General features: G+C 42.9%; 1 protein-coding gene across 2 annotated transcripts; it reads right to left on the bottom strand.

The window, feature by feature from the left end:
* Positions 1–3,339: 3,339 nt before the first annotated feature.
* LOC101155408 (histone-lysine N-methyltransferase SUV39H1) lies at positions 3,340–13,978 on the bottom strand. 2 transcript variants are annotated; one of them, XM_004086352.5, is made up of 6 exons: positions 13,812–13,978; positions 10,639–10,784; positions 8,669–9,331; positions 6,683–6,829; positions 6,318–6,447; positions 3,340–4,067 (listed from the first exon to the last, which is right to left on the bottom strand). In XM_004086352.5, the coding sequence occupies exons 1-6, from the start codon at positions 13,828–13,830 to the stop codon at positions 3,934–3,936; spliced, it is 1,239 nt and encodes a 412-aa protein (XP_004086400.1). In that variant the 5' UTR covers positions 13,831–13,978; the 3' UTR covers positions 3,340–3,933. The 2 variants fall into 2 exon arrangements, with proteins under 2 accessions (XP_004086400.1, XP_011471297.1); XM_011472995.4 differs by having other exon boundaries at positions 13,711–13,845.
* Positions 13,979–16,145: the final 2,167 nt, after the last annotated feature.

The following is a 16,145-nucleotide window of genomic DNA, read 5'->3' as shown; positions in this document are numbered from 1 at the left end:
GTTCAAGCTGCCATTAGATTGTTTTAACACATTTAAGGTTTATGATTTATTGCGATATTTGCCGTTAGAAGCACCATGAAAACTTCTGAACTAGTGTTACCTACTACACTGCAGTGCTCTCTTCAAAACATCTGAAACAGACTAGAGCAGATTTAAGTTTGATATGGTCTATTTTCAGTCATTGAAAAGTGTAGAAATAAGTGATGTCACCAGAATGCACTAAATTGCACCATATTAAAATTTTCCGGGGGGGCATGCCCACAGACCCCCCCTAAAGTTGCAAGCACCTGCGGAGCGGAGGGTCCCGCTATGCGCGGTGTCGGGCCAGTAACTTTCAGGCGGGGCCAGTAAGTTTCAAAAACTTCTGGCCCTGTGGGCCAGTGCAAATTTCTGGGCTATGTCAACCCCTGTAAAGGGTATAAAGAAAGTCATGCAGGAAACAATTATTTCTCAAAGATGGATTGTTGTGTTAGCAAAGCAACTGAGAGCATGAAGTGTTGCTCTGCAGCCAGACTCCATGCAGAATCCGGCTTTATTGAGAGGTTTGGTAAATGGCGTATACTGTCTTGTTTAGCGCCTTCTACCCTAAAAACCGTATGATTACACAAGCCTCTTTCCATGTGACCGCGCCAGCTAAGCCTGAAAAAACTGCATGGGATTGTCTTCTTGTGGCCCCACCACCTACAAGGACAACAACCAAGCCGGTTCCAGCGGTCCAGGCCGTGTGCCTTGACGGTCAATCCAGAGGATGTAATCTCAGGTGAGAATGCAGATGTAGTTTACCATGACATGCTTCAGCCGATGGTCTTCCTTAGGTTTCATGTCATCCTGACATGTCTCTATCAGCTGCTTGTGGTGGGCGTGGCCAGCAGAAAGACCAACAAATGACTTCCTCAGACCCTTGGTAAGTGAGGCACAGTGTGCATGCCCCCCCATCTCTGTTCCCACTTCAATGTTCTCTCAGTCCATGCAGCCTTTTAGTCCTCACTGGATGTTTAGCTGCTTCTCTCCTTTTTTTGGATCTTGTGAATCTTCCTAATGTTGCTTCCATCCCGGTCCCAAAGAGAGCCTCAGCATCCTTTTATCATCTTCATCACTGTCCCTCATCTCAAACATCTCCATCTGCTTCCTGCATTTATATCCAGAACATCTACATGATCTGTTCCTCTGATGGATTCATTCCTGATCCGTCCCTCAGCATCTTCATCTCTGCTGCCTCCAGCTCCTCGTGTCTCTGTATCAGAGTTTCTAAACCAACAACATGGCTGCTCTCACCACAGTCTTCTTCACCTTTCCTTTCATTCTGGATGACGCTCTTTAGTGACACATCAAAACCTGAAACCTTCCTCAACTCATTCCAACCTGCTTGCAGACACCTCTTTACCACACATTGTTGATCTGAACTGCTGACTCTAAAACCTCAAAGTCCTCCACCTTCTCCACCTCTGCTCCCTGTGACGTCACCGTTCCTCTGCAGTTCCTCTCATTTACACACAGATACTCTGTCTTGCTGCAGCTGACCTTCATTCTTCTCCTTTCCAGAACAAACGTCCACCTCTGGGGATGTTCCTGAAAAACTCCAACGTTCTTCTCTGCTGCTCCACACTTCCTCATCCAAACAGCTCCTCTCTCTGGATCCTGTCCTGGACTTTCTCTACATCTACAAAGACCTGATGCAGATCCTTCTGACCTTCTCTGTTCTTCTCCAGAAACACCCTCAAAGCAAATATTTCATCTGCGGCTCTCCGTCTCTGCACGAAACCGAACTTTTGCTCAAAAGATTTTCACCTTTTGACGTCAGTCTAGCTTCCTCTACTCTTTCCCATAATTCCTTGTGTCTCTTGTGTTTTATTCCTCTGTTGTTTCCAAAACCCTCAAAGAGCTTCTGCTCCTACACACATTGGAAGAACACAAAAGTCTTTACTATGGATGTACCAGACTGAGAGAGTAATGAGGAATTTATTGTTTATTTCTTCAAACCTTAAAAAAAAGGACATACTTAAAAATTATGAGTTTCTGTTCTGGGCACTTACTAACTCTGATGTTCAACTAAACATTTCAGACATCTATATGAACTCTGTAGGAAAAAAAGGATTATTTTCCCTTTAATGAAGCAGATAAATGCTATCCATGTAGACGTTTTCCTTGTGATTGAACAGCACAGGCGTCAGCTGGTTGTCTTCTCACTGCAGGAACAGGACGGTGCAGAAGCTGCTTTTCTGCTTCTGTGTGGCCTCCTTCAGTTTTTATGAAGCAAATGGTGCAGAGGTGTAGCGGTCAGCACTGCCACCTCACATAGAAAAGGTGCTGGTTCAATCCCTAGCTGGGTTTTTTTCTCCCTGTGGAGTGTTCATGTTCTCCTCGTGCATGTGGGGGTGTTCTCCAGGAACTCCAGTCCAGAAACATGCTTCATAGAATCTAAACTGCCCCTTGATGTGCCCGTAGGTGTGGGTGTGTGTGTGTGTGTGTGTGTGTGTGTGTGTGTGTGTGTGTGAGTGTGTGTGCATGAGTATATAGAAACTACAAAAACAGCAACGGGTTTTATGGCGTCTATGTTCCATTGGCAGAAAGAGTGCCAAAAGTCTAACATGGTGGAGCGGACTACGCTCACAGAACTCAGTACAGATAAAAGGGGAGGCAGTAAACAACAAATAACAGAATAGCTCATTATTGAGTATCCAAACGGAGCAAACTAAAGCAATGAACACAAAAACTTTTGGTTTGGTTCACTTTCATCATTTACACACATGAAGAACTGTTTTTTGAGGAATGAACCGCAATAACGACAAAATCCAAATGACCACTTCGGCCTTTTGAACACATTCTCGCCAGTGCACTGTAGAACCTCATCGACTACGACACTTAAACTAACATTCTAAAAGCAAGACGAGTTCATGAGGTAATACTCAGAGAAGTCAACAGCCCTGTTTAGTTTGTTTTCAACCATCAACATTACAAAATAAAACACTTCAAAACTATAAACAGCTTGTAATTTAGTTGTTCTTGTTCCAAAAATATCAGATCTTCTAAAGGGAACTAACCTGAAGCCAAATGAATCTAAGTGAAAAGGTAGCTCCCGTCCACACTGTTTTCACAGGTTTGCGTCCGTCTGTCCTTATAAGAGCACAACGGTCAACTCAATGACAGGAGACAGACAGCAGGGAAAAGCTGAAGAAAAAGAAAGTGAAACTGAGACACCCTGCATTAGATGGATTGGGTCTCCATAGGGATCTAGACAGGGCGTTCTCCAGTTTGAAGTGCTGTTTGAATCTAAATTCCTGACAGGAAGACTGCTTTGTTTGTCAAGGCATCAGAAGAACAGGCTCCTTTCAGTCTGGCTTCTGTTGCTTTCAGACTCAGGTTTTATTCAAATGTGACTTTACCATCAAATCCCCAAATCCCCCAGTTGAAACAGAAACATGGACTAAAGAACAGCCAGGAGGCTGCAGAACAGCAGTTAGAAAGAATCGTTTTGCCACTTGATCATCCAGACTCCAGAGGCCTCATGCGGACCACAGACAGCTGCTTTGGTAATCGGCTGACAAAGAGTTAGGATTCAAAGTTGAAATATTTGGCCTTCAGGACCCATGAGGACACACCCCGGGACATCAGGCGTGACATTCACACAATGATGGAGAGAGAAAAACTGACATGACCTCGATCAACAGCAAGAATTCATAGAGAAGTTGAGGTTTGATTCCGGCGAATGTTCCATCTGGCAGGTTCTCTGGGTGTCGTCACACAGTGTAAATGTCAGAATGAGTGAAGTGAGGCTCTGACTCAGCACCTCTGAGTCATGGAAAATGCTGATTCTTTTTCTTCTTGCTTATAAAAAAACATGTTTAAAATCTTGACACTTTCTCACGGTCGCATATAAAAATTCATGAAAGGAATCTGTACAGTTTCCAGCATATCAACACAGAATTCCTGCAGTCAGAAGAGGTACTTCCGACAGAGTTCGGAGCCACACCGACACTCAACCCGGACCCTCTTCTTTGGCGAGCCGGGGAGCCCAGCCAGGCTGAAACTGGAGTCCATTTTGGTGCTCTCTGTGTCCACTGGATCAACTGGAAGTATCAGAAAAGGACAGCCCCAGTCAAACACAGCATCTGCATCTCTTTAGTTTCACAGCCAATGGCTGTCATTTCTTGATGGACTTGAGAGCTTTGTTGTAAAAGTGCATACACACAAATGACTAAAAGGTGCAGAAGAAGGATGGTAAATGACGTCTACTAATATAGCGCTTTTCTACCTTCTTCAAGGCCCAAAGTGCTTTACAGTCACAGTCCCATTCCCCCATTTACACACATTCACACACTGGTGGGGGCTCCACTGCCCAACACTGGCACCAATCTTTCACCACAGGCAAGGTGGGGTTCAGTGTCTTGCCCATGGACACTTTGACTCATGAGCGTACAAAGCGGGAATCGAACCTGCAATCTTATGATCATGGGTCGACCGCCCTACCGCTGTCCCGTGGAGTCTCTCAGCCTTCTATTAAACTCTGCATGGAGCACAGCGAGGTTTTTTATGATTAAAAAGTATCGATATGTACTTCAAAACAAAAACTACACACTTTTTTACAAAGGTTTATCTTGTTCATGTTTTAGATTTTGGCCCCCTGGGCGATGGAGTTTGACACCCCTGCTGTAGAGTGAGAGAACACTGAAACACATGTTGTGTTAGACATGTCAGTCCCTGCTGATCATATCCCTGTGTGCTGCATGGACTGAATGATAGAGAACTGTAGTTTTTGGACCAAAAGGAAACAGCAGAAAATATTTTTGGGAAAAACTCCCCCCCTCAGGAGGAATACCAGTTCTCTTAAAGGTTTCGTTAAGAAAGTCTCTTGGATAAAAGGCGGAGCGTGGTCAATTTAAAAAACTGCAGATGACCATCCTCAATAAATGCAAAAAGGAAAACATACTTCTCGGCAAGTTCATGTGGTTTGTATAGTTTGACATGATAAAATCCTAGTCTGGACGAGGTTAGCTTCATCAATCTGTTCATCCATCCATCTTTTCATCCATCCATCCATCTGTTCATCCATCCATCCATCCATCCATCCATCTGGTCCTCCATCCATCCATCCATCATCCATCCATCTGTTCATCCGTCCATCCATCTGTTCATCCATCCGTCCATCTGTTCATCCATCCATCCGTCCATCCATCAATCTGGTCCTCCATCCATCCTTCCATCATCCATCCATCTGTTCATCCATCCATCCGTCCATCCATCTGTTCATCCATCCGTCCATCTGTTCATCCATCCATCCATCCATCCATCCATCCATCTGTTCAACCATCCATCATCCATCCATCAATCTGGTCCTCCATCCATCCATCATCCATCCATCTGTTCATCCGTCCATCCGTCCATCCATCTGTTCATCCATCCGTCCATCTGTTCATCCATCCATCCGTCCATCCATCAATCTGGTCCTCCATCCATCCATCCATCCGTCCATCCATCTGTTCATCCGTCCATCCGTCCATCCATCTGTTCATCCGTCCATCCATCTGTTCATCCATCCATCCGTCCATCCATCTGTTCATCCATCCGTCCATCTGTTCATCCATCAATCTGTTCATCCATCCATCCGTCCATCCATCTGTTCATCCATCCATCCTTCCATCATCCATCCATCTGTTCATCCGTCCATCCGTCCATCCATCAATCTGGTCCTCCATCCATCCATCCATCTGTTCATCCATCCATCCGTCCATCCATCAATCTGGTCCTCCACCTATCCTTCCATCATCCATCCATCCATCCATCTGTTCATCCATCCATCCATAAGGCTTGCAGGCTTTGCCGAAGCCCATTGCAGTGAACTCTGGGTAAAGTGGGTTACACTCTTTAAAGATTGATGTTTTGAGGCTGACTAAGCTTGTGTCTGAATTCCCGCCCTAACCCCTATAACTAACTACTTTACTTTTTTTTTTCTCTAAACGGCATATATGACGTCATCGACAATTATTTATGAATCCACTGTCTTCTGAAGATAAAAACTTTGATGGTTTGTTAAAAAAATACATTTAAATACATTTTTGAGGCAAAAATCTTTCCAACGCAATGCATTGTGGTCTATATTCGCCGATCTAGTGAGCATTGATGCACACTGGTTTTTTGCAGAGACTTCTGGGAAATTTCTAGGGCACTGGATCTGGGAATTATAGATTAATGTAGCACTAAAAAATGGCAAACGCACTTTATAGTGCACTATATTTAAAGGGGTTAGGGAGGGAATTCGAACATAGCATAAGGCATAATAAAGGAGCATTAACAGTGCAGAGCAGTCATCATGAACTCACTTTGCATCTTGTAGTCGAAGGTAAGCTCCTCCCCTGCCCGGATAGATCGCGTTGAGAACAGAGCGATTCTGGGGAGCCTCTCATCAATGTTGTCAATGAACACATTGAAGACCTGCAGGTTAGGGTTACACTGAAAAGACAACATTTATCAAATCAGAGCTGATCGCTGTTCCTACTGACAGTCCAACATCCAACAAGTAAAGAAGAATGTATATACTTGATAAACACTAGGTAAAACTTTTCAGTTGCTTCTAGATCCACCTTCATTTTCTGCCCCACAATCGATTACTACCGATTACTACTTTAGCTACTCTGAAGGTTGTGTCTTGATAACCTGTGGGGATCAGGTGACTGCAGACACTCACACTGTGGTTGACAAAGTGGGAGATATTTCCTTGGTGAGCAGCATCCACTGTGTACACATCTTCTACATAGTCGAGGTCAAACAGGTAGGTGGAGCCCTGGCGGTCGTATAAATGGCCCCTCTTCTCTGCTTCATCTGTTGTAATTATCTGTAGGGGGCAAATAGAACACTCGAAATCAAATCCATTCACAAATCGTTTATTCTGACTCTCACAGTTGAAGTTTCTCCATAATGAACATTCCAGAGCAAAGTTGTTTCCAGTATTTTGGTTTTAGGAAAACGAAAACTGAAGCTATGTTTTCAGATTACTGTATACATAAATCTACCCACAAATCATTGCGCAGCTGATCAGAACAGTTGTCACTTTGTGCTAACAGCAAACAGCAGAAAAGAAGCCCACAGGACCCTCCAGCCCCCCTGTCATGTTCTACATCCTGAGAGGGAGTTGCTCCCTTCACGACGCAGACTTGACGACTGCGCAGACTTGACGACTGCGCAGACTTGACTGCACAGTATACGATACTTTCTGCTATTGATAGTTTACTGTGCAGCGGTTTGCTCGTCTTTGTTTTTCAAGGATTTATGGTATTATTTTTTAATGTTTCTATCCAATGTTCGGTTTTCATAAGCTACCAGTTCAGACGAGGAATACAAAGACGTTCATGGATCTATTTGTCTGACAGTGGATGATCAGAATGGACTGGAGCTGGGAGACTTTGGCTCATCCATTGTAGCTTCTAGGTTGGAACTGAGAGCTTTTTCTAACGGCGTTTTTTCCTCTGCTCCTCATCCATCACGATTTGAATAAAGAAATAATCAGAAATGCAGTTTTGTTCTGAACTTTTTTTCTATATGTCCTCCCTCATCAGAAAAATGCTACAAGAACATGCTAACAACAGGGTTTTCATTGAAGTGGGTCTTTGCAAAAGTGTAAATAAAATGTCATTAATAAAGTCTATTTGTTGCATCCAAGCTCCTTCTCAGTTCTGTACAGGCTCACAGCAACAGAGGAAATGTGAAACAGCTGTCGTGCTAGTGTATCTTTCCTTTTTTATTCAAAGTATTTTCATTCACAGGTAAATGCGGCTAACCATGTGATGAAATTGCATATTTTTTATCTTTACAGCTGAGTCTTATTTCCTCTAGGTTGTGCTGACTTCAGGTTTTACCTCCATTTTTGTCTATGAGCAGTTTCTGAGCACATGAGATCAAGTTAGAAGTTAGTCCAGTTTTTTCAAAGCTTCCAGAAAGCTGAATCATTCATTCTGCAGAAAAAACATTTAACGGCCTTTGTCATCTTTGTCAGAGCCTAGGGGGACACAGACAAGCCCAGAGACTTTCAAAATAAAGGTACAAATTAACCGCCGGTCAACATTAAATATCCCAGATATCAAAGTTTGTTTTTCCTTTTCAGGATGGTTAAAGTAAGGAGTGAACTTCATGTAAATATAAGCTGATTACATTTAAATTCAACACTTGATTCAAAAGAATCTGGGCTGAAAGTGCTGTTTTTATATTTTAAAAGTATTTTTTATCAAAATTGCTGAATTATGCAACCGGCTGCCGTGGTGCAGTGGTGCAGTGGTGGGGCGGTCAACCCCAATCAGAAGATTGCAGGTTCGACTCCAAGTGTCCTTGATCAAGACACTGAACCCCACCTTCCCTTTGGTGGAAGGCTGGCGCCAGTGCTCGGCAGCAGAGCCGCCATCCGTGTGTGAATGTGTGTGTGACTGGGTGAACGGGACTGTGACTGTAAAGAACTTTGGGCCCTCGAGGACGGTAGAAAAGCGCAATATAAGTCTACACCATTTAGCATAAACTGCAATAAAAAACGGTTGATTGTAAAACCGATTACTATTTGAATTCAGAATTAAACTAACTGGTAAATGATCAAATCCAGATCCAATAGGACCGTGTTTCTGAAGGTTTTAAGCCTTTTTTTTTGTTTTGAAGGCAGAAACAAAAATGAGTAAAAAACATGTCTCACCTCTCCAACATACTCCATAACAAAGGTGTTCTTCTTGATGCCCTGCAGCGTGCGCACGCCCCATCCCCGGCCGTCCTCGGTCTTAAAGATGCACAGGTCAAACTGAATGCCCTTCTGGACCACTCTGTTGGGACAGTCAGGTCCGCAGCTGCACCGGGAGTTACATTCATAAATGGGCTTTCCTGGCCTGATCCGGACCTGGCCGCGATCGTTGTAGGCCATGCGGTGCAGGGAGGCTCCTGGACAACAGCCGTTCACTGGATCTTCCAGGCAGTTTTTACAGTCACAACCTACAGCCATCTCATTCAACACAATGCCAGGGCCGACTTTGTAGTTGTTAATGTAGGTGAAGTTCTTTGGAGGGCCCTCTAGGTCCACATCATTTGTGACAAAAATGCGACCGGGGTGGTTGCGAGTGTCATTCAGATGGTCCTGCCAGCGCTGGAGACTCTGACGGAGTTTGGCTTTCTGAATGAGGAACAAGGCGACCTCTTTATCTAACTTTTTGGGTATGGCACGCCTCTTTTGACTCTTGAGCACCAGGTCCAGGTCCAGGTGGAACTGCTTTATCAGCTTTGAGCATTTGAGGTTCCTCTTGGGTTCCCAGGTGTTGTCAGACTCAGGGAAGCCCTTCCACTTCACCAAGTAGAACTCCTCTTCCTCCTAAAAGACAGCAGCTTTGACTCACAGCATTTCTAAATTCTGATGCTTATTATATAAGAGTAAAATTCTATAGTTTTTCCCTGTTGAACTACATTTTAAAGCCGTTTATTTTACAATCGAGCAAATTGTCATGTTTTCCATTTCTGTTTTTAACCATTCAACAACAGAGGTGTTGCCGCCAGAGCCTAAATAACACACACACACCTTGAACTACCATAACCCTTTGACCATCGACGCAATCAGCATGAATCTGCCGATATTGACATGGAGAAAAGCGGCTTCTCCCCAGTGTGGTCCGTAACATCGCAAAGATGCTCTTCTACATCTCAGGAATAAACGGTTGAATAGTTCCGGTAGTTGAAAGAATGTTTAAAAAAGTACAAAAGGATAAGTAACCAGTAGTTTCTTGTTAAAAGTACCCTTAGGGTAAGCACTGATGAATATAATTTAAAGCCTAACCCAAAGTTTTCTGCAGAAATTACACTGAGCCTACAACAGGGTGGTAATTATTTTTCGAATATGCAGGTTAAGGGTTAGCAGTAATGTTACAATCCATGAATAGGCCCATCTTCTGGTCCCACTGAATCCCTTTCATAGCCACAGGGCTGCTGGAGCCTATCCCAGCTACAGTTAAGTGAAGGTGGGATAAACCGATTGGCTGTATATGAGAACTGGACTGAGTGAGCCAAAGAGGTCACTGTTTTTGAGTGTTCAGCTTTTGAGTGTTCCAAACAGGAAATACCTGCTGCCTTCAAAAGCCAAAATCCCATAGACTTATATAGAGAAATAAACAGCCGTTACTCAATCATTCTATTGGTCATAAAAACCATTCCTAATCTTATACCCTTTTTTTTGTCTTTTTGATAATTCCTTTTTTCCACATTTTTATGCAAGTTATGAACTGATCAATCAGATGCCACATTAAACGCATATGGCTTTTTTTTGATTGACAGATTCCCCAGAGCCGCTTTCAGTGGAAGGGGTGTGGTCTGGATTGGTGACAGTAGTTGCCATAGAAACGTTGACTCAGACCGAATCCGACCCATCACTGTTGTCTGGCTCCAACATGGCGGGTCTGTATCACGGAAAAATGGGGACTGAATTGGTTTCATTTTCCTGGAGCCAGAGGTAAGGCATCTCCTATGAGTGACGTCACAGCCGCTCGGTCCAGTTCTCGTATACAGTCGATGGGTAAACCCTAAACAGGTCGCCAGACTATAGCAGCGGGATCAGAAGACAGACCCATTTTTCTTCAGTTATTTCATGACCCAAACAAATTCTTCAACCTTAAAGTGGTAATGACATACCTTAGTCTTCTTGTAGTTGCAGAGAAACTCCACCTCATACTCGTTGACATTCGCTCTGCTCACTCCGAGCTCTTTGCAGTGCAGGGTCTCAGTGCGACACAAGGCTTCCAGCTCGCCATACGTCATCTTACAAGGCACGCTGCATCCTGACACACAGTCACATCAAACCACATGTTTTCAGTATGAAAAAATCCACTCCTAAAAGAAAGTTCTCTTCGTTAGCTGCGGTCAAACCATTTCTGACCGCAGAAATGAACAAAAACAAAAACCTTTCTTCTTCTAAAAGCAGTGTAAAAATGCTGGACAGCGTTCCTTAACATGTGATGTCAAACAGCATATTAACTATCTGACATGATGCACAGAACACGCCAGTATAAAGTCTCTACAACTGTTTACAATAAAAGAACAGATTTTGTTCAGTAATATTATCTATGAACCTTTTAAGAAAACGGGTCATCGGATTTTCTAGTTACATTACATGTTTGGGTCCTTTAGAGATTGCCTTTTAAAAATCTCATAACCCATGGATATAATTACTAAATATGGCTAAAAATGACCATATTGTTTTCTTAAACTAAAATCACTTTACCGCTGCATATATATCTCCCTTAGTATCATCAAACAGGATCTAAAAGCTTAAAACTCAGCCATTTTATTGACATTTTACTCCTATAGTGTTGTCTACCTTCCAGCACCTATTAAACATTTTTCAATAAACAGAAAACCGCAACAAAATATGAAAACATTTCCAAAACAGAGATCCCACAACTGAGTGACATTTCCTGTCTGTGGCAAGTTCTGAAAACATCAGCAGTACTGCAAAGATGATGAGCATCACTGTGGGTCTGTGACAGATGAGGACACACAAATGCAAACTTCTGTCTGCGCGATTGAAGTTGATAAGAAGCGCAGGCATTCAAAAAATGAAGAGGTACCACTTTCGCCATCAGGTCCAATAAACCAAGAGGAAGACAATAAAGAAATCCACGTGGAATCTCGTTGTTTTCCTGAACCACATGTCAGAAGATCTGTGTAAAAGTGTGTCATCAAAGACTTGAGCTGAAAGATGCATAATCTACAGCCACCATGCCTGCTTTGTGCTCAACTGTTTTGCACTGGGCCATTCTTGGTAAATCCAGAGTCATTTGTGAATCTTGCCATAGCCTTACAGTTGATCACAGAATACTGTATTCAGGAAGGACTGGACTTCTGAAGGTGCTTAGATTTTCATGCAATAACATGACATGTCCCAAGTAGGGATGCAACGATTTACTTTACCCACAAATCAGTTCAAAATGTGATTTTTAGATACCGGTTTTGTTCCAGTTTGATTTGTAGATTACAAAACAACAACAAAAATTTTTAATTGCTAACATGCAAGTAAGTATCAAGAAAAAGCCTTTCAGGTGGCTTATACTAAGCCTGGTGTAATCTAATAAAACCTTCTTAAATTTCACACGTGTTTCACATTTTTACTGTAAACAGGCAGTAGGGCTGCAAGCTGTCACTTCCTGCTCCCTTCAGTTTAATGGTGTAACACCAGGTTCAGTTTTTGATCAAGAATTGTGGCATCTCTAAGTCTGTGAAGCTTCACAGACATAAAACCTTACAGTTTCCATTCAGTCCTGCTGTTTCTAATGAGAGTAGACTCCATTATGTGGAAATATTCCCTGATAACTTCAGCCTTTAGTGACTAAGCTGTCGTCCTTCCTCCTTTTCTCTTTCACCTTGACTTTAGCAGCTATGAAGTGCTGTCAGTTGTCTGGATGGCCTACAGTAATGACACTATCTCTGCAGGAAATCAAACAGTCTGCTGAACATGTTTATGACTAATTCAGCTTCTGTATTCTGGAAACACATCTGAAACCCTTTTAGTGTAATATTAAGACTTACTTTTAAAAACAAGTCCTGAATACTGAATTACCTTTATTCCAACAGTAAATACAGTAAGCATGATCTTCTTCTTTCTCTTTCGGCTTTTCCCATCAGGGGTCGCCACAGCGAATCATCGTCCTCCACCTCACTCTATCATGGACGTCTTCTACCCTAACATTAGCCAACTTCATGTCCTCTGTTAAGACATCCAGATATCTCCTCTTTGGCCGTCCTCTTGCCCTCCTGCCAGGCAGCTCCATCTCCAACATCCTTCTACCAATATATCCACTATCCCTCCTCTGAACATGTCCAAACCATCTCAGTCTGGCTTCTCTGACTTTGTCCCTAACACAGGCAACGTGAGCCGTCCCTCTGATGTACTCGTTCCTTATCCTGTCTAACCTGGTCACTCCTAAGGAGAACCTCAACATCTTCATCTCCGCTACCTCCATCTCAGCCTCTTGTCTCTGTCTCACTGCTACCGTCTCTAACCCATAGAGCAAAGCTGGTCTCACCACTGTCTTGTACGCCTTTCCTTTGAGTCTTGCTGGCACTCTTCTGTCACACAACACTCCTGACACTTTCCTCCAACCGCTCCAACCTGCCTGCACTCGCCTGCTTACCATCATGCTTACCTAAATACAGTAAGCATGATCATGTTGTTTAATTAGGCAGACATGTATGACTCGTGATTTTCATGAAATAGTAGAGAATAATGACACAAGCTGCTCTCATTTTCATCTCATCACTTTGTCTTCCTGTTCAATGACTGATCAGATCTGCATTTAAGGATGAAGCCTCCAACTTGATACCGTCAGAACAGTCAAACCTAAACCAGAATCCCCGTGTTTGTTCAGTTTTCCAGGCAGAACGGTGGAGCTGGGATCGTCACAGAACAGCGGAAGCAAAAGGAAATCTAGCAGCAGCACAAACTATTTATCAAGCCTGGATGGATGGATGGATCATCATGCAGCCACCAGTGGCGCCCATCACGAATCTCGAACCACACAGCCCACCGCTGCACCCATCAACTGTCAATTCTGTGTGGCTGCTAAATTAACTTTAACTACATGTTAGATCGCACTTCTTATTACATGTTCTTCGTCACTGTTACCCATAAAGAGCTCGCGCACGGACAAGAGCTGGACAGAAGAACACCGTCATAACTACAAAAACACAAGTAACACATCCGGTAACCTGAGTATGGAAGAGCAGACTTTGGTGAAGTCGTTCGAATACACTACGACATCACTGAGACACGCGACAACAACAAAAACTAGAGTATTAACTTCTACTACCTGTCGAATTGTCCGCCATGTTTTTTGCAATACCGCCAAAATAGAAGCAAGTCTTCTGCGCAGGCGGGGTTTTTGGCCAGGCTGGCAGTATCGGCTGCTGATTGGACGAGCGTTTGCTGCCTTTCTCTCATTGGTTCTTCAGCCAGATGACAAGACGGGTGGTGATTGGCTCCTTCGAGACACAAATGCACTCCCTCCAATCCAATCAGCCGTCGATGGATCCCGCCGTAATATAAATGACGATCTTTGTGCCCTTTGTACATTAGGTACGCAGTCTTACTCCAGCAGAACTTTATTTGATCCTAAAGAACTCTACACTCATCGTGACACTGTGAAACAACTTCCACCCACTCATGAACAAGCAAATTAGCCAAAGACTCAACATGCACCTCAGATCACTGACAGCCAATAAACTATAAAAGCTCTTCACTGACCTAAACCTGAACTATAACTGCACTATTCCATCTTCTGCTTATCCAAAGAGGTCCTGAGGGCAGCTTGTAGAGACTCCCAGGACAGTGTGGGGGTGTACCGGGGTTACATTCTATTTCTTATCTTCTTTTTATTATGCATTTAATGGTTTCTATATATGCATGAATATTGTATTGCAGAAATATGTTTGATTCCTGTCCTCATAGCAGATAACATGTGCATGTTTTTGACTTTCTGACTCTGTTTTCTTTCTGTATTGGAATGTTTATGGAGCCACGACACCTAGAATGCAGACTAGACAAAAACACAGCAGTCTAATGACGTATTTTGTATGTTTTCATCTTCCCGTTACTGAATAATAGAAAAAGCCAGAGAGACAGAGAGAGCGGACAGCCACAGAACCTAACAGGTAGTGTTTCTGCACGTCTCCCCTTTTGAAGAAGGTTCAAAAATTCATGCAGACTCTTGTGTGTCTTTTCATTTCCCAACTGCACATTTCGTTTTTGGACTTCCTGAACCATCCGAACCTGCGAATGCCAAACGAGATGGCAACACTAGCCAAGAGGCATGGTCCTTCCAGCTGGACATCCCTGGAATACCCTCCCAGGCAGTTTTCCAGGAGGGATCTGAAAGAGATGAATGACCCTCCTGAACTCTGGATGTGGAGGAGCAGTGGCTGCTCCTGGATGGCCGAGCTACTTACCCTAAAAGAACCACAGCCACGCTGTGGAGGAAACTCCTCTCACCCGCTTGTGTCTTTGACCCCTTCATGCCTGCCTTCTTTCTAATTTCCGGAATATTAAAATGATTCTTCTGTGTGTTTTCCATTCAAGGTGATACTAAATTAAGTGGAGTCCTGGATTTAATGGTAAAGCCTATGTTGCGAACTAGTGACATAGGTTGATCTCTGCTCTATCGACTAAAGTTTAAATTATCATTATTGTTTTCCTATCTGGTTCCACTGAGCTGCTTGGGTCAGGAAGGTAAAATTTACATGACACTCATTTGGATTTCAACAGCAAATACAGTTGACCAATTTATTGACAAAACTTTTGTCTGCATGACATTTTAGTTTTGTGATGCTGTGACATAAAACAGACATGTCTTTCATTGAGTTTTGTTTCCTTCTTTTGGTTGTTTTTGAGGTTTTGAATTATTTTTTGTGCGATTATCAAGCTTTTTTTTCACGTTCTCTTCATGCTTTACCAGGTAACACCACGTTTCAGCTCTTAATTGCCACAATTGTTTGTGTTACTGATTTATTTCTCAGTGTATAAAATTCCATTACTGTAGCTGCTATATCTTTGATCCCTCTAAAGTCACTCTTCTGTTTAAACTGGTTTTGTTTTTCATTTGTAATTTGGTTTAAAGTCAGCTTAAAGTCCGATCATCTTTTGATCTATTGTCAAAGTGTTCCCAGTTGTCTTTTAATTATGATTATGATGTTTTAACCCAAATCAAAAAATCAGAGTTTTTTTCTAGGACATAGTTGGTGCAGAGTAGCAGGAGTTTATTAGAAATTCACCTCTGATTTGTGGGCGATACTTCCCCTCTCCATTGCTGAAAGCTCTCTGGTTATCTGCTCTCAGTCTGTACTGTCCTGTTCTGATCCAGATACCAGCTCAGACGAGGAAAACAAAGGATCTATTTGTCTATTTGCGGGTGAATGATCAGAATTGAGCAGAGCAGAGAGCTGCGGCCTGCTGATTGTAGTTCACGGAACAACTACAAGCTTTTTCCAACAGCTCTTTTTCACCTGATTCACACAATTTGAATAAAGAAAAACTCAGAAACGCAGTTTTGGTCTTGTTTTTCTTTATGCATGTCCCCCATCATGAGAAAAATGCCAGAAAAACATGTTAAAACACAATTTTCATTGGGGGTGGGTGTCTACCTGGGACA

The sequence above is a fragment of the Oryzias latipes genome, chromosome 7 (genome assembly GCF_053564925.1).
Source record: "Oryzias latipes strain Hd-rR chromosome 7, Olatipes_Hd-rR_3.1".
Taxonomy (NCBI): domain Eukaryota; kingdom Metazoa; phylum Chordata; class Actinopteri; order Beloniformes; family Adrianichthyidae; genus Oryzias; species Oryzias latipes.
Note: the sequence above shows the minus strand (reverse complement) of the source record. Positions and strands in the feature narration are given on the sequence as shown.